Source organism: Protopterus annectens, chromosome 10.part0, assembly GCF_019279795.1.
Source record: "Protopterus annectens isolate FY-2018-M chromosome 10.part0, PAN1.0, whole genome shotgun sequence".
In the NCBI taxonomy this organism is placed as follows: Eukaryota; Metazoa; Chordata; order Ceratodontiformes; family Protopteridae; genus Protopterus; species Protopterus annectens.
The window spans coordinates 1,458,348,693-1,458,369,844 of NC_056744.1; the positions used below are offsets into that span (position 1 = coordinate 1,458,348,693).

At 43.3% G+C, this 21,152-nt stretch overlaps 1 protein-coding gene across 1 annotated transcript in view; it reads right to left on the reverse strand.

The window, feature by feature from the left end:
• TTC39A (tetratricopeptide repeat domain 39A) overlaps positions 1-21,152 on the reverse strand; it is a 2,407,335-nt gene that overhangs the window by 1,302,363 nt on the left and 1,083,820 nt on the right. Inside the window, exon 4 of the mRNA XM_044086086.1 lies at positions 10,354-10,430. Within this exon, the coding sequence (XP_043942021.1) occupies positions 10,354-10,430 (77 nt within the window). The remainder of the gene's footprint in view (positions 1-10,353; positions 10,431-21,152) is intronic.

Below are 21,152 nucleotides of genomic sequence, written 5' to 3' on the forward strand. Positions count from 1 at the left end.
TCGAGCCAGTAAACAGCTCTCGAGCTATAGAAGATGGCTGAGTTGGAGCAAAGGGTAGGCACCGATCCCAACAAGCAAGAAATGAAGGCGAGATAGACAGCTTAACATCTGTATTTAAAAATCTACCCTCTTTTGGTATTTTTCCATTCTACACCCCCCAAATACATCCTCACTGTTGCAAATCAAATTCTAGTCCCCACCAATAAGTAAAGCTGATTATTCCTCTCAGAATTTTCTTAAAGTTAATTGTAACAGTTTCAGGTGGAATATAAATGCATATCAGTGTAATCTTCCTCCCTTGTCAATAGCCTTACTACTACAAATATACTGTTGTTATCTTTTCTCTGCTCTTCTATCGCTACTGAAGCTCCTTTAGCAATTAATATAAGTACTTCCATTTTTCCTTTGTCCTAGATATTCTGCTGAAATCCTTTCTCTATCAAATTCACAAGCTCTTTTCTTTCTAAATGTGTCTCCTGTATCATAGCTATTTGCACTCTGCATTTTTAAAAATCGTTCACTACTCTTTCATTTTTGTACATACCTGTGAGACCATTCATATTTAAAGATAAAATGGAAAGTGCTGTCATTATGATAAGAAGTTATTATTCTCACCTGTTATATATAACAGATTTTTTTTAAATGTCTAGTTTCAACTTTTGTGTCACATGCATACACTAATTTTTGACAGGTTGAACTTTTATACAATAGTTTCCCATCATATGCATTTGAACTTATGTCGCATATTACAAGAATTTTTGTTTTAATGAAAACCGTCAAATAAAAACAAACACACCTGAGAAACTCCACATAACCTATCAGCTTAATACAAACACACACAATTATGTACATCTTCAAATAATGAAGTTTAACCCTCCTAATAGGAACTGTCCCAGATTGACAGTTATAATCACAGCCTTGAATAGCCCTATAATTAAGGTTATCCATGCAAAGACACATGGTACAGCCTGTGCTTCTACTTATACTTAGTGCTGTTGCTTTTGTCTTACCTTTATTCCTCTCCCGGACGTAGAAAATCAGTTGAATGCTTTCAGAAAACATTATCTTTTAGCCATTGAAAGAAAAGAGTATTCTGTTTTTATTGCCCTTATCAGCTTGATGCATAGAAACATGAGAACCAGATACAAAATTGCCTTCAGCTACAAGATTTTCATGTTGCACTGTTAACATTTATTTGCTAGAGGAAAACTTTTCATTTCATTCACTGTTGTTTTAGTTACTTTCTTCCCCTTAAAACTTATTAGATCAAGTCAAGGGCCTTAATCCAGTCATTCCCATATGCAAAAGTAAGAAACATCTCATAAACTTTACTTGCATCATGCACTTTTGTCCAGGCTTTCTTTTCTTTTTATATTCCAGTGCCTACGTTTCTTAAAATTGAACAAGAAGCAAGAAAGAAGGAAAAAAGGCACCTGTTAACTTTAGTATCCCTATTATACACAAAAATGACTGGAAAAAGTTTTTCTTTATAACATGCAGTATATGTCATGTAGTATAAAATACTGTTAAGAACAAAAACTGCTTTACTTACAGTTACCTCTTTCCTATGTTTTCCCCTCTTCTTAATGTTCTGCCAAACAGATATGACCCTAGCCTTGAGCAGCATCCTGCCTTCGCCCAGAATGATACCACAGTATAAGGACAAAATGATTGACTTCAACAATTGGCTAGGTTTCTGGTATCATTCAAAGGGGATCCAGTATCTATCTGCATGGGACGACATGATTGACAAACCATGATGCTTTGCCAGAGATGGTCTGCACCTGTCGCCCCTGGGATTCAGGTTACTGGCTAAGGGTCTTGCCACCCCTTTAGTGCCTTTTTTAGGCAAGGCTCAAAGGACAAAATCACCACCATAACAGATATAAGCATGCAAAATCTGAAGGTAATGCTATTCAATGCTAGAAGTATAAACCTCAAAATGCACTCTCTTGAGGCACTCCTAAAAATGGAGAACATCGATATCTATGCAGTAACTGAGACCTGGTTCAAGGCTCCAGAGAGCACCCCTGCAATACCAGGCTACAACTCTTACCACACTTTTCGGCCACCAAACCAGGATCAAAGCACTAAAGGAGGAGGAGTGTCAATATTCACCAAGGATATTCACACCTCCAGGCTAGTTGCCCAACACAATGCATCTGAAATTCTACAGGTGCAACTAACACTAGGTAAGATTGCAATCCGAATTGTAGCTTGCTACAGATCCCCGACTATGCTCCAAGATTCTCACTATATCTTTCTAAACATACTAGAAAACATTAAGATACAACCAAACACCCTAATACTGGGTGATTTCAACTACCCTGCCATTAATTGGGAAAAACTACTCAGGTACCAATACCTTTGCTCAACGGTTCTTGGAATTCATAAATTCCAATGCCCTGGACCAACTAATCCATAATCCCACCAGGGGCTCCAATATCCTAGACCTGGTCTTTACCAACATGGGAGATCGATGCTCCACACCAGTGGTTACCCCCTCTTTGGTTAGGTCTGACCATAAGCTAATCACCTTTGACATCTACATCATACCCCCACCCCCCCAGTAGGGCAACTTCCATAACAAACTTCTCCAAAGCCAACTTCATGCTACTCAAGTCAGAAGTGACAAACTTCATGACACCCATACAGACGTGAACTGAAAGTTTGACTGCTGAATCATACACTAAGGCACTGTACGAGCACATCCACTCGTGCATGAATCATGCCATTCCAAACAGAACCAAGATGGTCTCCTCCAAAATAAGGAACCCAATCTGGTGGTCCCCTGCCATAAACAAACTATACAGCAGAAAGAAGAAATTGTTGCAGAAAAAACGAAAATCCCAGGATGTAAAAAACTCCCTTACCAACTTCAGTAAGAAGCTGAGATCTCTCATAAAATCCTCCAAAGCTAGTTACGAAAATAAAATTACCAAAGATTCCAAGGCCAACCACAAGGCATTCTATAGTTATGTCAAGAATCTAAATGGCAATGCTCAGATCTGCTCTGAGCTACAACAGAATGGCATTAAATATACTGATCCCAAGGATATTGCCAATATCCTGGCAGATCGATTCAGTGCCAACTTCACCCCCCTCTCACCCCCTAAAGGGCCCATCTCAATAACAAAAGATTGCCAAATTCCGGTAATCATGGCCACACAGGTAAAAAACGCACACTCCAAAGCTAAGAATACAGCATCCATGGAACCAGATGACATCCCAGGCAGTGCACTACATGAACTACAAAATGACCTGGCACCTCACCTAATCGTCATGTTTAATCATAGCCTCACCTCAGGCTTCATGCCCTGTGAGTGGTGCACAGCTACAGTTATCCCACTCCACAAGGGGGGATCCACCTTGGATCCCGGGAACTATCGTTCCATCAGTCTGACGAGCCTGATCTGCAGCGCCATGGAATGCATTATCATGGAACTTTAAACAAAGACATTGGCAACCTTCAAACATTGGACCCCACTCAGTTTGGTTTCATAAAGGGCCGATCCTGTCTCCTCAACCTGATTGACTTCTTCAAATCAGTCTCCAGAGCTGTGGATGAGGGTAAGGCAGTCCACACACCCTATCTGGATCTCGCCAAGGCCTTCGACACCATCCCCCACTCTGGAATCACAGATAAACTTACTAAGCTGGGCATTAGTCCCTACATCACTCGATGGGTTGCCAACTGGCTTACTGACAAGAACCCATACTGTAAAAGTAGCCGACTCAAAATCCAGCTCCAGATAAGTGACAAGTGGAGTACCTCAGGGTTCTGTCCTGGGACCACTCTTGTTTGGCATCTACTTCTCTGAAGTACAGGTCAACACTAAAGGACTCTGGCTAACAAAGTTCACAGATGACTGCAAACTGGGAGCCATTATTGAATCCCCAAATGATGTGGATATTCTACAAAAGGGCCTTACAGAAACAGATACTTGGTACCAGAGTCATGGGCTCAAGCTCAGTGCCAAGAAATGTATAGTTATCCCCTTTGCGAAAAAACATTTACCCATGAATTACCACATAAGTGGCAATACACTAAACACCAAAAGCGTGATTACGGACACAGGTGTACAGTAGTTTCACCTTTGATAACCACATAGCCACAACAGTTAGGGAATCCTTCTATGTGGCACACCTCATCACTAAGGGCTTTTCATCCAGAAAAAAAGGAGGTCATTGTCCCACTGTACTCATCCCTCATTAGACCCATTATAGAGTACAACACCCCGTTTGGTATGTGCCTCACAAGACATCTGCAACAACTGGAAAGGCCACAGAAATACCTCACTAAAAGAATCACAGGCCTAAAGCAGATGCCCTATGCTTACCATCTAAAAAACTCCAGGTATACTCTGTCACATATTGCCTACTCAGAGGCAATCCCTGCTTAACATACAAGGCCATGTCAAACTCAGTGCTGTTGGACATGCTACACTTAAAGAAATCCCAATCCTTCTGAGCCAAATGCTCCAGGTATCTAAACATGGTCATCACAATGAACAAAACATACTGGAGGGATAGGTTCCTGACCCAGAGACTCCCCATACTCTGGAATAGACTGCCCATATATGTCAAGCTGAGCACGTCTTTGACCCTCTTCAAAAGGAACCTTGATGATTGCATGCGAGATGGGAAATTCACCCAGGGAATCACGCAAGTTGCCCTGCTAGACAGGGGACCAGAGAAGTAAATATTCTGCGAAGAAATAGCCAGGGAATTGTTATGGCTATGCTTGTATAGGTCCTAGGGCCGATAGCCTAGTACCAACCTATGAACCTATAATGACGTGAAATAGGGCATATACTTTGAAGTCCCCTACAAGTTTTACAAAGTCAAAAATGTCCAATATTTCCAGGTTTTCTTGTTCTGTCATATTTCACAAATGTGTTTGATGTTTTGTAATCCCACATTTATTCATTAATTTCTGAGTTCCGGGTTTTCTTCCTGTTAATGTCCATCTCCCAAACACAGTCTCTGGCTCATTTCCAATGTACTCCTAGTTCTTCCAGTCAACCCATGCGCTTTTTTCTGTCTCAAAAAGATTTTCCTTTGAAACATTGAAAACGTTTCACTGGCATAGTCCCTCTACGAGTATTAATACCAGAGGAATAAGAAGCAGAACCCCCTTCTATTTGATAGCTCACTTTTTGTTGGATAAACGTTTATATTTCCTCCTTAGTATGTTCTGCATGAAAAAATTACTTTGACTCTCCAAGAAAAAATATTCTGAAGACAGCTGGATACAGCAGCTTGAATCTCACACCTGCTTCTCAACATTTCCTGACTGCTGGAATAAATGTGCTCTTCTCCTGTTGTGGAATACCATCCAGTTGCTTATTTGTACTTTCATAAAATTAATATTGTTTGTTCCATCCAGTTTCTCTGGTATAGCAGAAAATCTCATAGTTTCCCAACATGCTCTATCCTCTAATTCAACCTATTTTTTGAAACATCTCTTCTGATGCAGTCTCATACTCAGCCAGTCTTTTCTTTATTTTAACCTCTGACGTCTGCAGTTTTATCACTTCATCTGAATAGCTGTTTAAAGCTTTTTCCATTTTTCCAGCCTTTTGCTACTTTACTGGATATACTACTTCAATGCTTTGTTTATTTTAGTCACCTCTAAGCACGTTTGATTTATTTTTTTGTCTAGATTACTGGAAGCCATGTCTTGCACCAAAGCTAGAGCTTCAGCTGCTTTTTGATGAACAGCTGCGGGATCATTCCCTGCCATCTAGATAGCCAGAAGGCTTAGTCCTACAGCAAAGAAGTGATAAAGGAAGTTTTGCTCCAAGAATGGGAGTTCAAACTTTATTGTTTAGTGAAGACATGGGGTCTTTGTTGGGCTATCAAAATAAAAATAACTTGAATGGCTAATTGTAGAAACAGAAAAAAGGGGCATTTAGCAAACTCTAACAGTTTCGAAAATAAGTTCATCAAATGGCCATAATTGGCCAACAACCAGGAAGTAATGCAATGCATAAGGTAAGTGAAGGGAAACCTTTTAAATTTGCCCTATTCCCCACTGTACTGCTTCCTCGGAGCTGGTATATATAGTTGGGGGGTGAGGGGTGATTATGGTCATTCGATGACTTTCTTTTCAACGTTGTTGGTTTTTGCTAAATGTCTGTTTCGCTGTTTCCAGTTTGACATTTAGCCGTTCAAGTTATTTTTATTTCAGTAGTCACACACAGACTCGAAGCATGCACAACACACCAAATGGCTGTGATGCAGATATCTGTTGTGGACAAGTTCCTGAACCAAACACTGTAATCAGCTAACCCTAGGCAAAATTACCCTTAACAACATTTGCTAATGGCCAATTAGACAAATGGTGGCAAGAGGCAATGCAGTCAGCAGCTCATCTGACTATGTTCTGCTTGACGAATGCATTACTGTTCTTAAACAGAACAAAGGAAATTAATAACCTTTCCATAATTGTAATTTCATGCATCCTGCAAACATTAAATCAAGGAGTTCTGCCCATGGATGTCCCTAGATTCCATTCCTGAGAAGAACACTGTGAGATAGAAAGACTACCAGAATGGGAGCTCTGGCATCTGCTTTGGGAGTAAATAACCAGTAGTGACAGACACCCAGCCTTTATGAAGCATAACATAGGATTCCTCATAACTCATATTCTGAAGCTCAAAATTCTACCTGGAATATGTAATGACTACAAGAAACAAAGTCTTTGTCATTAAAGACAACTTAATCAGCTTGTAATAAACCCGAATTTTGTCTTTCACCAGATCATGGTACACTGAGATGGTAGCAACATGCACTCTGACTTCAAACAAAGGCCAAGATCAAACATATGTCTGAGGAAAGATGCACAGATCTTAACAACAAAAGGAACGGAATACGTCCTCACACAAATATGCAGCCATTTCTACTTGATACCATAAATCTGACATTTAAGTGGTGTTTGGGTTATTTACAGAAACTCTAAAATATCCACAAGGAGATAACAAAGGATTCAAGATAATAATAGTAATCCAAGCATATGCTATGGAGGCAACCATCTTGCTGCATGACAGGATCATTCACTGCTTAAGTGATGTCATCCAAGGAGAGGCAGAAGCTGAAAAACATGAAATGTGATACTCCCAGATACTACTGTGGAACCAGAATGAGCTGTGTGCATTCTGATCTGAATTCTGCAAGCAGATACGAAATTAGAGTGAATGGAGAGAAGATATATATAAGCAGTACTTTCAGTCCAAGGAGAATGCATCCAATGTCCGCCTTTCCTGTTCTGAAGAAAGGAGAAGGGCTTGAGAAGGGTAGAGAGGAGTGTGACCTAGTGATGCCCCACATATTGAAAAAAACATTCTAGAAGGAGACTTACTTAGCAGCTTAATTTGTACTACATGATCTATGAGCCTCTAATAAATGGACTGTCACCTGAGAAATATCTTAATGGATGTCCACCTACCAAACAAGTTCATAGGTTGGTACTAGGCTATCGGCCCTAGGGCCTATACAAGCCTAGCCATAACAATTCCCTGGCTATTTCTTCCCACACTATTTACTTCCCTGGACCCCTGTCTAGCTGGGTGATTGACGTGATCCCCAGGGTGAATTTCCTTTCTCCCATCCAATCATCAAGGTTCCTTTTGAAAAGGGCCAAAGAGGCGCTCTGCTTGACATGTATGGGCAGTCTGTTCCAGAGTCTGAGGAGTCTCTGGGTCAGGAACCTTCCCCTCCAGCATGTTTTTTTATTGTGATGACAAGGTTTAGATCCCTGGAGCATGTGGCTCTGAGGGATTGGGACTTTTTTAAGTGTAGCATGTCCAGCAGCTCTGGGTTTGACATGACCTTGTGTGTTAAGCAGAGATCGCCTCGGAGTAGATGATATGCGACAGAGTATAGCTGGAGGGTTTTATGGTGGTCAGCACAGGGCATCGTCTTTAGGCCTGTGATTCTTTTACTGAGGTACTTCTGCGGCCTTTCCAGTTGTTGCAGATGTCTTGAGAGGTACATACCAAATGGGGCACTGTATTCTATAATGGGTCTAATGAAGGATGAGTACATTGGGACAATGACCTCCTTTTTTCTGGATGAAAAGCCCTTAGTGATGAGGTGTGCCACATAGAAGGATTTCCTGACTGTTGTGGCGATGTGGTTATTGAAGGTGAGACCACTGTCCACCTGTGTCCCTAAGTCTCTTATCACACTTTCGGTGTTTAGTGTACTGCCACCTATGTGGTAATTCACGGGTACATGTTTTTTCCCAAAGGGGATAACTATACATTTCTTGGCATTGAGCTTGAGCCCATGGCTCTGGCACCAAGCATCTGTTTCTGTAAGGCCCTTTTGTACAGTATCCACATCATTTGGGGATTCAATAATGGCTCCCAGTTTGCAGTCATCTGCAAACTTGGTTAGCCAGAGTCCCTTAGTGTTGGCCTGTACTTCAGAGAAGTAGATGCCAAATAAGAGAGGTCCCAGGACTGAACCCTGAGGTACTCCACTTGTCACTTGTCTAGAGCTGGATTTGGGGTCAGCTACTTTTACAGTGTGGGTTCTGTCAGTAAGCCAGTTGGCAACCCATCGAGTGACGTATTACTGCCCAGCTTAGTACGTTTATCTATGATTCCAGAGTGGGGGATGGTGTCAAAGGCCTTGGCGAGGTACAGATAGGGTGTGCGGACTGCCTTACCCTTGTCCACGGCTCTGGAGACTGATTCGAAGAAGCCAATCAGGTTCAGGAGACAAGATTGGCTCTTCACGAACCCAAACTGGGTGGGGTCCAGTGTTTTAAAGTTGCCAATGTCTTTGTTTATAAGTTCCATGATAATACATTCCATGGCCTTGCAGATCAGGCTCGTCAGACTAATGGGGCGGTAGTTCCCGGGATCCAAGGTGGATCCCCACTTGTGGAGTTGGACTACACTTATTCCTAGAAGGGAGGGGTAGCAGAGCATACACCACCCAACAGTTTAGATATCAAATAATTAATTGGTTGTCCATATGCCTAGTAAGGAGTTCTTACTTCACAAGATTTCCCAAGGCCTATAATGCTTGCAATCCTACACAGTACTGCAGGATGTTGATGTAAAGCTGTTTCTTGAAGCTGTTCTACTTACAGTGGATCACAGCTGCCCCCAAATAAGGTTCCCCAACTCACAACTAACATCCATCATAATGAACTGGGTTAAAGCTGTGGGAGTAAATGGAACTTCTCCCAATCAGGTCAGTGGAACACGTCCATAACTTCAGGGAGCACAGGCAGTAATCCAAGACAATACACAGATTCAAAAGGGTATTCTGGCTGTAAGCTTACCGACAGTGGAAGAGATAAAGCAGATTCCATAACCATAACAGCATGCAATATTACCGTTCTCAACCACTTCACAGATAGTGATAGTTAATGAGTGAAACAGTAACTTTTGAAAAGGTGAATGGAATCTGTTGTGCCAAAATAGGGTGCTACAGCAAAGTGGGAGTAAGACCCGTTTGGCAGTTGTATTTTAGAATAATGGCTTGTTTGGTAATTATATGTTGCGGGAGGATATCCCATAGAATGGTGTGGTGAACAGCTGAGATGAAATTATGAAATAAATGACTTTGGATAGAATTCTGCAGTTTCTGATACTGATTTCCTAAAGGATGCGCGCGCTTGTGTGTGTGTGTGTGTGTGTGTGTGTGTGTGTGTGTGTAAATATAAATATAAATATATATACATAGCTATCTCTCTCTGTATATATATATATATATATATATATATATATATATACATATATATATATATATATATATACAATATTTCATTTTAGACCACACCTATTCATGGCTGCTACAGCAGTGGGTGGGGGTCACAAAGACAAACCCCCATGGAATAACTACATTAATCCATTAAACTATCACAACTCATGAAATGAATCTGCTACTTCATACATTCATTCAGGGATTTTAACTACATATTTACTCAGTACAAGCCAATCAATAGGAAAACTACACAGTTAGTAATTAACTTGAGATTTAATTCTATGACTATATCTCAGGCAACAGTGGCTTAAGAACTTCATTCAAGCTAAAAAGACTGTTTTTTTTTTGTTGTTCTTTTTTGCTAGGGAAATAAAAAGAGACTATTTCAAGCCGTAACTTTCTTCTGGGGCACCTGTTTAGCATACAGGGTAAAGTCTATGAACTGCTTAGAGATTTGTCTTGTAGTTCTTCCTCTCATTTCCTCAGCCTCCTTTTGCAAACTGAGCAAGTCTGAGCGTATCACTTAACTTAACCAGCTAGTGCTCTGCTTCCATGTCACTCCTGAAAAGATGGTTAACAAAAGAATAAACAACACTCTAATGCTGTATGTGGAGTCCATGTACTCACCTTCTGTGAACTGGTTAGCACCATGCTTATGAACTAGACTATTGAAGGAATCAGCTACTGTAGATTTCTTTCTAAACCTAGTGAAGTGAAAACCTACTATTAGCATATAAACAACAATGTTAAGAGTTCACTACTTTATCAAACAAAATGTTGCTTATGACAACTGTCACATTTTTTTCATTTACAATCATGCTTTTTTCACATTTAGACATGCCAAACAATGGCAAACAGCTTTACAAATTAATTTTATCACCAGTAACTGCAAGACAGAAATTTACAACTATTTAGCATACAATCTAGTCAAGCACAGTGTTAAACAGTGTATAACATGACAGTACAGGCAAGTGAAAGTACATCAAAAGAGCTGTGTACACATTGTGGCACCTATAATGGTAATCAGCATGTACCCTTACACGCAAAAAAAATGCAAGTTGCTGAAAAAAGAAGTTATGTTCTTACCATAACGTTCCATGTGAATTGTTCATCTCACCTTTGTTCTTACACACGGGGTTCGGAGATGATCCTCGGCTCCGAGTCGGCCTCTTCACAAGCTCTACATCTAATAGAAAGCTCGAGGCATAGACTATATCCCATGATCCTCCTCTACCATCCCTCAGATCTAGTTTGCAAGAACCAGAAAGCAGTACTAATCACTGAGTCTAACTCTCATGCCATCACACACACTTCAAGCTGAATACTACTAGAACCACCCTCAGATAGGCAAATAGATAACAGGCTACTTACTGAGGATTGGGTAGAGAAGGCAACGTAGACAAACCAACCAGACACTAGTCATACCCGTTCTTCCAGAACGTGGTGGGGGATGGAGGGAGGGGACGTAAGAACAAAGGCGAGATGAACAATTCACGTGGAACGCTATGGTAAGAACATAACTTCTTTATGTGAAATTGTTCAATCTCACCATTTGTTCTTACACACGGGTAGCGTCCCTAGCTCCGTTACCCTGGGTGACAATGGAAGAACGTTCCTGAGTACAGTGGAACCAAAAGATGCTCTGTCCTTGGAAAACCTGTCTACTTTGTAGTGAGCGACAAACGTATGAGGTTTTGCCCATGTAGCCGCTGCACAAATAGTATCCAACGGAAGAAGAGCGTCATGGGCAGAAGAAGTAGAAACGGCCCTGTTAGAATGAGCCTTAGGTTTGAATGGAAGTGATTGCTTTGAAGCAGAATGAACAAAATTTATGCAGTCCGAAAGCCATTTGGATAATGTCCGCTTGGTTACTGCCATGCCTTTCTTATTCTCCGCGAATGACACGAACAGTTGGTCTGATTTTCTATAGTCTTTTGTCCTGTCCAGATTAATTCTTAGTTGTCTATGCACATCCAACTTGTGTAGCATGTATTCTAATTTGTTTAAATGATTTTTGAAAAATGTGGGTAGTTCAATGGATTGGTTAATGTTAAGTACAGAGCATACCTTCGGGAGAAAGGACGGATTAGTACACAAGGAAACTCTGTCTGGGTGAAAAATCATGTATGGCGGTCTGACTGACAGTGCCTGTAGCTCTGAAATTCTACGAATCGAGGTAATAGTGATGAGGAATAGGGTCTTCCATGACATATACTTAATTGAACATGTTGACGCTGGCTCAAAAGGTGGTAGTATAAGCTGAGACAACATCAAATTCAAATTCCATGGGGAAACCGGTTCGCGGATGGGTGGTCGAAGGTGAAAGGTACCCTTCATGAAGGCCCTACAAAGCCTGTGCAACATAATTGAAGAATCCCCTTCACCTACATGGAAGTTCGATATGGCCGCTAATTGCACCCTTATCATAGAAGTAGAGGCCCCTTCATGAAACAGTGTGGATAAAAATTCTAGAATTTTGTGTATAGGGGCCACCAAGGGATCTAATCCTTGTGTTGACGCCCAGCAACCAAAACGTTTCCATTTGCTTTTATATAACTTTCTGGTAGAAGGTTTGTGAGAAGAAAGTAGGATGTGCTGTACTGAAGAAGACAAAAACTTTGACCTGGCTAAATTGGGAAGTGGAGCAGCCAAGCTGTCAGTTTGAGGGATCGTAGGGACGGATGAGGAACTCCCGACGAGTGAGTCAAAAGATCTGGCTCCGGGTTCAGAATCCATGGTTCCTCCATCAGGTGGGCACGAAGAAAGGGAAACCAGATCTGTCGAGGCCAGAATGGAGCTATGAGTATGATCGTCCTTTCCAGGTTCCTGGCTTTCTGTAGAAATTTGGGAATCAAGGGGACAGGAGGGAAAGCATACAGGAGACCCGGGGGCCAATCGTGCACTAGTGCATCCCTGGGGGCACCCCCTGGAGAGAGAAGAAGGGCAAAGTAGCTTCTGCATTTGGCATTCAAGGGGGATGCAAAAAGATCGCAGCAAGGCTGGCCCCATCTGCGGAAAATCCTTTCAGCCACTTGGTTGTTCAGGGACCACTCGTGAGGTAACAGGATGGCTCTGCTCAACCTGTCCACAATGACGTTGGATGACTCCGGGATGTGCGTTGCTATTAGAAAACGACCTGTGGATGCCACCCATTGCCAAATTCTCAGGGCCTCTCTGCATAATGGATAAGATCTGGTTCCACCCTGCTTGTTTATGTACCAGACCACCGACATATTGTCCGTCTGAACTGCCATTGTTCCTAGAGGTAGAGACTCGTGAAAGTGTTGCAATGCTAGGAACACTGCTCTCAGCTCCAGAACATTGATATGCAGATTGTACTCTATCTTGGACCACTCTCCTTGGACTGTTCTCCCCTGAAAAAGTCCCCCCCACCCCATCAGGGAAGCGTCCGTGGTTACTGTGGCTATAGGACTGGGTAATACAAACGGACGACCCATCATCAGATTCTGGCTGTTTAGCCACCATTGAAGATCCTGCTTGCAAGATTCCGTGATCGAGATGTGGTGAGACAGAGGGAGTTGTTGGAATGACCACTGCGTGAAGAGGAGCCACTGGAGGATCCTCATGTGCATCCTGCCGAGGGGAACTGCAATCAACGTGGTTGACATCAAGCCCAGCACTTTCAGCACTTGTGCCGCAGAAACTTTTCTGCTCCGAATCAGAATAGCGACCTGGTCTCTGAGGGTTGATACTCTTGTTTGTGGGAGTTTGATCAGCATTCTAGCAGTGTCTAATTCCGCCCCTATGAATGAAATATGCTGCGAGGGCGATAAGGCAGATTTTTTGAAACTGACTGAGATCCCTAAATGGGAACAAAGGTTGATCGTGTATTCCTTGGATTGTAACAGACGATGCTTGGTGGCGGCGGTGAGGAGCTAGTCATCTAGATATGGAAACACCTGGAATACTAACCGCCTCAGGTGAGACGCCACTACTGCCATGCATTTGGTGAACACCCTGGGGGCTGAGGTGAGACCAAAGGGCAGTGCTTGAAATTGGAAATGACTGGCTCCCAGCCGGAAGTGCAGATGATCTCAGGACGCTTTGGCCATTTTGATATGGTAGTAAGCATCCCTGAGATCTATAGAGCACATCCAATCGTCCTTCTGTAGGAAGGGAAGTATCGACTGTAGCGTGACCATCTGGAATTTTTCCTTCTTTACGAAGGTATTGAGTTTGCTGAGGTCCAAAATCGGCCTCCAGTCCCCTGTTTTCTTTGGAACTAAAAAGAACCTTGAGTAAGTTCTGGATCCTATCTGGTCCACCGGGACTGGTTGGATGACTCTTTTTTTGAGCAGCCTTTTTATTTCTACGGCTGCTTGATTTCGCAGACTGGGTGGAACATCTGGAAATCTCTTTTGTTGGGGGGGGGTATGGTGATAAAAGGGATATTGTATCCTCTGGTTACTACGCTTTTTACCCAAGAATCCGATGTAAGACAGCCAGGCCTCTGGGTATAAAGCTAAGCGACCACCAACTGCCTCCAGAGTATGACAGTCGGGCCTCCCTTCAGGAGTGCTGGAAGGGCTTCCCAGGGACGCTATCCCTGTCGCCCTGGTTCTGCGGACCCCCTCTGCCGCTTGGGCACCGTCTTCCATTCCTGCCTCCTCCTCATCTGCCTCTGGAGGGGGCATCGCTCTGTGTGGGCTGGAAAGATCCCTGAGTCTTTCGGAACCACATTTTTCCGCCTCTTTGCCCTTTGGGGTATGGTCTGGTCGGGGCGGAAAAATGGACCTCTACGGCAGACAGGGTCTTACCTTCTTGCTCACACCGAGTGAGAGTCTCCTTCACTTTGGGACTGAACAGGGTGGCACCATCGAATGGGGCATTGGTAAAGGAAGACTTGAAGGCTTCCGCAAAGGAGCAAAGGCGCATCCAGGATTGCCTCCGTAGAGCGATCGCTGAAGCTGCAGCCCTACTCGACCCTTCGGCCGCATACGAGTTGAGCTTCATGGATGAGTTTACTATCGAAGTGAGGGTGTTGAGTTGTGCTGTTACCTTATCGGAGACAGCAGCATCTATGTTACCCTGGAGAGTATCTCCCAACTCTTTAATGAGATCTCTCTGAAGTCATGTAAAATGCGTGAGGTAGTTCAGCGAACGCATGGAAAAAGTTGCTGAACTGAAAACGCGCTTCCTGTATCTGTCCATAATCCTGGAATCCTTATTAGGAGGATGAACAGAGGAAGATGACTCAGACATTTCCTTCTTCGTGGCTGCCGCTACCACCATAGCATCCACTGGGACTCCTTTTGTAAGATAAGTCTTGTCTCGGGGGGGCAGTAATATACTTGTTCAGCTTCCTAGGGACTGGTTCCACTGTATCTGGAGTCGCCCACACCTTTCGAGCTCTCAGATCCATTAGTTCATCGAAGGGCGGGGTCACCCAGGAGGTAGAAGGTTGAGCCCCAAATGCCTTCAGCAACACCGATTCGTCCTCAGTGGGGGCAATGGTCTGCCAATCACCCCTCTGTTTCAAGATCTCCAGGATGTCAGCAAATGAGACATCCTCCGAGGGGGACCGTGGGGACCCCTCTGGCTCCTCCAAATCGGTGTCCGATGTGAGTGATTCTTGTGGAGAATCAATGTGGCTCCTCTAGCACAATCTTTTCCTCGAGACTTCATCAGAGGTGGCATCTGGTGAGCTTACGAGGAACAGGGGACACCCTCTGGGGTTGGCTGAGGCATTGGGTCTCTACGCTTGGGTGGGATCGCTGGTGCAGAAACAGAACGTGGCCCTTTAGGGGAAGGAGAAGATGACTCCGATGAGGTGAATGTCTTTTCAGACAAGACCTTCCTCATAACGTTAAAGGCACCGAAGCCCCGGGCTGAGGACTCCACTGGGTCCGAAGAGCACGGTAGTTTCCCCGAAACTGGGACCATGGGCTCCGACCCCGAGGACGGAGCCGAACTAATCTGAGCCGAGGCTCCGAGAGGAAGAGTCGGAACCGACAGCTCGGTTCGACTCTCGGCCCGGAACCAAGGAGAGACCGTCGGCTCCGTGACTCCTCGATGGGCTCTGAGGGAGTCGAGGTCAGTGGCGCTGATCGCACAAAAGTAGGCTTCGGCGCCGAGGGTTCCACGATCATCAGTTCCTCTTCTCCCGGCTCCGAAGACTCGAGGGGTCTCGGAGGAGGATCTGCTGGAGATACAGGAAGGGCTTCCATTTCGAAACCAACTGGGACGAAACTGCAGTTAGCTTGGACAGAGCCGTATTCTCCATGAGCTTCTGTACCACACGATCCACATCAGTATCCAATAAAGGTCTGGAAGAACAGGTCGAAGGGGCCGAAGATGTCACCGACTGAAGGATCGAGGGTGGAGACATCTCCGACACTGGCTCCAAGACCTGAGGCTCAATGAGAGATAATCGCTCGGTGCTCGGCCCCGAGGTCTGTAGAGCCGGCGACCGAACCTTAGATGAGGTGCTCGGAGCCGATGACCTGGGCTCCGATACCTTCGAAGTCTTCGACCCCTTCGAAGACTTAGATGTCTGATCAGCCTTTTCCAAGGCTTCCTGAAATTCAGGCTTTAGTAAGCCCCTTTCTATCAGCTTCCTGCGCCTTTCCATCATGACCCTTCCACTGAAGGAGTGACAAATAGAGCAGTCCTCCTGCAGGTGGAGAGGGCCAAGACAGTAGACGCAGGAAGCATGATTGTCAGTAATGGACATCTTCTGTCCACACTGACACCTTTTGAACCCTGATTTAACTTTTTCAGACATAGCTGACAGGGAACAAACTTTATCAAGCAAGAAAAGTTATTCTAAGACACTATAACACTAAGTTACTAAGAAATATAAACAGCTAAAAATTGGCAACAGTCTAGTAGTCTTAATAGTCCTAATATAACTATGAAAAACTATAGTAACTATAGATATATGAATATATAAGGGAGTAAATATCAAAACACTGCACACAAATATTAACTAGCGAAATACTAGAAAAATCTACTAAATTTCTACTACTACTAACTGTCAGAGCCCTGACAGAAAAAGAAAAATAGGCCTAAGCCCTAAGATTATATGTATAAAATATCTATAGGCCACAAAACCTGGCTAAAGGTATACACACACACTAACACTCTCTCTCTCTCTCTCTCTATATATATATATATATATATATATACTAGCAAAAAACATTTAACAGTTCTTTAAATAGAAAAAGAAAAAAATTGAAAGTTTTAACTGGCCCGAGCTCTCCTTTTGATGCAATCAGCTGCAGCGGCAAACTAGATCTGAGGGATGGTAGAGGAGGATCATGGGATATAGTCTGTGCCTCGAGCTTTCTATCAGATGCAGAGCTTGTGAAGCGGCCGACTCGGAGCCGAGGATCGGCTCCGAACCCCGTGTGTAAGAACAAATGGCGAGATCGAACAATTTCAGATGGAATGTTATGCCTGCATTTGGTGCACTTCTTCTCCATCATAATAGAGGAGGAGAGATACAGTGCACGCGCGCGCGCACACACACACACACACACACACACACACACACACACACACACACACACACACACACACACACACACGCACGCACGCACACACACACACACACACACACACACACACACACACACACACACACACACACACAGCTCTCACTCCAGAGAAGGGATAAAGAAAGTTGTTTTTTTTTTTTTTTTTTAAATAGAAGGAGGGAGTGAAAACCCTACTAACTTTAATAGGGAAGAAATACCACAAGATTAAAAGGGAGAAAGTAAAAAAAATTGTAGAAACTAACTAATGGAGTAGCAGGTAGAAAATATATAGAAAGGCTATCCTATCAAAAAAAATAGCAAAGTATGAAGATATTTATAGAAATTAAAGAAAACGTTATAATCTGACCCAAGAGCTATTGGAACGACCACATCTTCGCAAAGCAGCAAACTAGATCTTAGGTAATGGGGACAGATGCATTATGAGTAAAGGGGAGGTACCCAAGAGCTTTTTGGTCGTCACAAGCTTGCTAATAGCAGAGTTGGACCAGAGGACTCAGATCCGAACTCACATATGAGGACAGGATGAAAAAATTTACAATAACAGATCATGTGTTTGGAAACCGGCAGCTTATCCTCCCATTTCTGAAGGAAAAAAAATAAAGGTGATCAAATTCTCTATAAGGCTACGTTTTCCTTATGTAGCAACTTAGTTGTTCGTGCCTGTCTATCATGTGCAATAATGGTACTCCTGCATTTGGGTAGTTTACCTAAAAGGTAGGCAGCTGGGAGGACTGCATCAGAGAAACTGATGATAAAACTTTAAACAAGAAAGAAAACTTTGCCTTCAGTCATACTCTTATTGTGGAATATGAGGTATGGCAGCCTATACATTAATTCCTAAAGTTCTTAAATACTTCTTCCTGATAAGAAAAGTAATTTTTAAGAGAGATGCTTACTGTCAACTGAATCAGTCGGCTCAAAAACAGGCAGTATCAGTTTTTTCAGCACAAGGTCCCATTCATAACAGCCCATTTCTGTGCTGCAGCTAGATAAAGACCCAATATGACCTAGACAGCCCAGGTTTGAACAGAGGCGTAGGCTCTGCAACAGTAGGAAATGGGCGGATAACAGCAGCTAATATCAGACTGTTCCTCTTAGGGAAAGGGAGAGGTAGCTTCACTCGACCAATCACCATTACACAGGCAGATGCTTGCATGATACTGAAAATGACCAGGATCAGAGATGTGGACTTAGCCATTCCAAGCCAGTAACAGTTGCCCTAATTAACATGTGGACAGAAGTATGTACATACACATGAGAAGGATGTAACAGGCCACATGTTGATGCAGGTGCTCAGGTATTGAGTTAGGGTTTTATGAGAAATTAAGCTATTGCTACAAAACAATCAAGGGCAAAATCTACCTCAGTGGTTACCTGGATGATGGCCACTCTAGTTATGTCTTACATCCGTGCTGAGGATATCCAGCAAAGGTGAATGAATGAGCTCAAGACTGGGGTGGAGGCTTGATAGTTGGCAGTTACAGTGGCAAAAATCTTGTTGGAAAAAAAAATCAAATGCCAAGCAGGAGGCTATGTTTCTTCTTAGTGGTACACAGTGTAACATTCCTTCTAGGGAAGCTTTAGTGGAGGAGTTTGCACAGACATGTGAATATGTTGAAATGCAAAGTGAGATCAAACAGAAGTTAACCTTAATGGATGAGTAAACTATGTATTCTTGAAAGGGGTGCGTCAGACCCTATAGAATGCTTGATATTGACCCTTTGTGGACATCCAAGCTACATATCTCTTCCATTTTTGCAGATAATACTTTTTTTTTACTTTAAATCTTTTAGCTGCTTTCAGAATAGGAAAGACCAGTGTGGTGTTTCCTCTGTGTTGTAAGATTCATGGACTGAGAAGGAGAAGTTTGTCTGCTTGTTGTGACAGGAGATCTTTGGAAAGATTTACAAGTCAAGACTCGAACGCAAATTTTTGTTAAAGAAGACTGAGCCAAGATTGACAGGGCCACACAGTGCAATCAGAATTTAATTAGATTTGTTCTCTTTTATGATGTTAAGAAACATTCTAATCCGTGGAAATACTGGAAAGGTATATAGATCTTGTGTCCATTAAAAAGATAAAGCATTTATCTTCCATAGGTTGGTACTAGGCTATCGGCCCTAGGGCCTATGCAAGCCTAGCCATAACAATTCCCTGGATATTTCTTCCCACAATATTTACTTCTCTGGACACCTGTCTAGCAGGGCGACTGACATGATCTTCGGTGTGAATTTCCTATCTCCCATCCAATCATCAAGGTTCCTTTTGAAGAGAACCAATGAGACGCTCTGCTTGATACGTATGGGCAGTCTATTCCCGAGTATGGGGAGTCTTTGGGTCAGGAACCTATCCCTCCAGCATGTTTTCTTCATTGTGAAGACAAGGTTTAGATCCCTGGAGCGTGTGGCTCTGAGGGATTGGGATTTTTTTAAGTGAAGCATGTCCAACAGCTCAGGGTTTGACATGGCCTTGTATGTTAAGCAGAGATCGCCTCTGAGTAGACGATATGCCACAGAGTACAGCTGGAGTTTTTTTAGACAATCAGCATATTGCATCTGCTTTAGGCCTGTGATTCTTTTAGTGAGGTATTTCTGTGGCCTTTCCAGCTGTTGCAGATGTCTTGTGAGGTACATACCAAATGGGGCATTATACTCTATAATGGGTCTAATGAGGGATGAGTACAGTGGGACAATGATCTCCTTTTTTCTGGATGAAAAGCTCTTAGTGATGAGGTGTGCCACATAGAAGAATTTCCTGATTGTTGTGGCGATGTGGTTATCAAAAGTGAGACCACTGTCCACCTGTGTCCCTACATCTCTCATCATACTTTCGATGTTTAGTGTCCTGCCACCTATGTGGTAATTCATGGGTACATGTTTTTTTCCAAAGGGGATAACTATACATTTCTTGGCATTAAGCTTGAGCCCATGGCTCTGGCACCAAGCATCTGTTTCTGTAAGGCCCTTTTGTAGAATATCCACATCATTTGGGGATTCAATAATGGCTCCCAGTTTGCAGTCATCTGCGAACTTTGTTAGCCAGAGTCCCTTAGTGTTGACCTGTACTTCAGAGAAGTAGATGCCAAACAAGAGTGGTCCCAGGACTGAACCCTGAGGTACTCCATTTGTCACTTGTCTGGAGCTGGATTTGCAGTCGGCTACTTTTACAGTCTGGGTTCTGTCAGTAAGCCAGTTGGCAACCCATCGAGTGACGTAGGGATTTATGCCCAGCTTAGTAAGTTTATCTATGATTCCAAAGTGGGGGATGGTGTTGAAGGCCTTGGCGAGGTCCAGATAGGGTGTGTGGACTGCCTTACCCTCGTTCACAGCTCTGGAGATTTGAAGAAGTCAATCAGATTCAGGAGACAAGATCGGCCCTTCACAAACCCAAACTGGGTGGGGTCCAGTGTTTGAAGGTTGCCAATGTCTTTGTTTATAAGTTCCATGATAATGCGTTCCATGCCCTTGCAGATCAGGTTTGTCAGACTGATGGGATGGTAGTTCCCAGGATCCAAGGCGGATCCCCCCTTGTGGAGCGGGATAACTGTAGCTGTGCGCCACTCAGTGGGCACGAAGCCTGAGGTGAGGCTATCATTAAACATGACACTTAGGTGGGGTGCCAGTTCATTTTGTAGTTCATGCAGTACACAGCCTGGGATGTCATCTGGTTCCATGGATGCTGTATTCTTAGCTTTGGAGAGTGCGGTTTCTACCTGTGTGGCCATGATTACCGGAATTTGACAATCTTTTGGTATTGAGATGGGCCCGTTAGGGGGTGAAGTTGGCACTAAATTGATCTGCCAGGATACTGGCAATATCCTTGGGATCAGTATATTTAATGGCATTCTGTTGTAGCTCAGAGCAGATCTGAGCATTGCCATTTAGATTCTTGACATAACTATAGAAT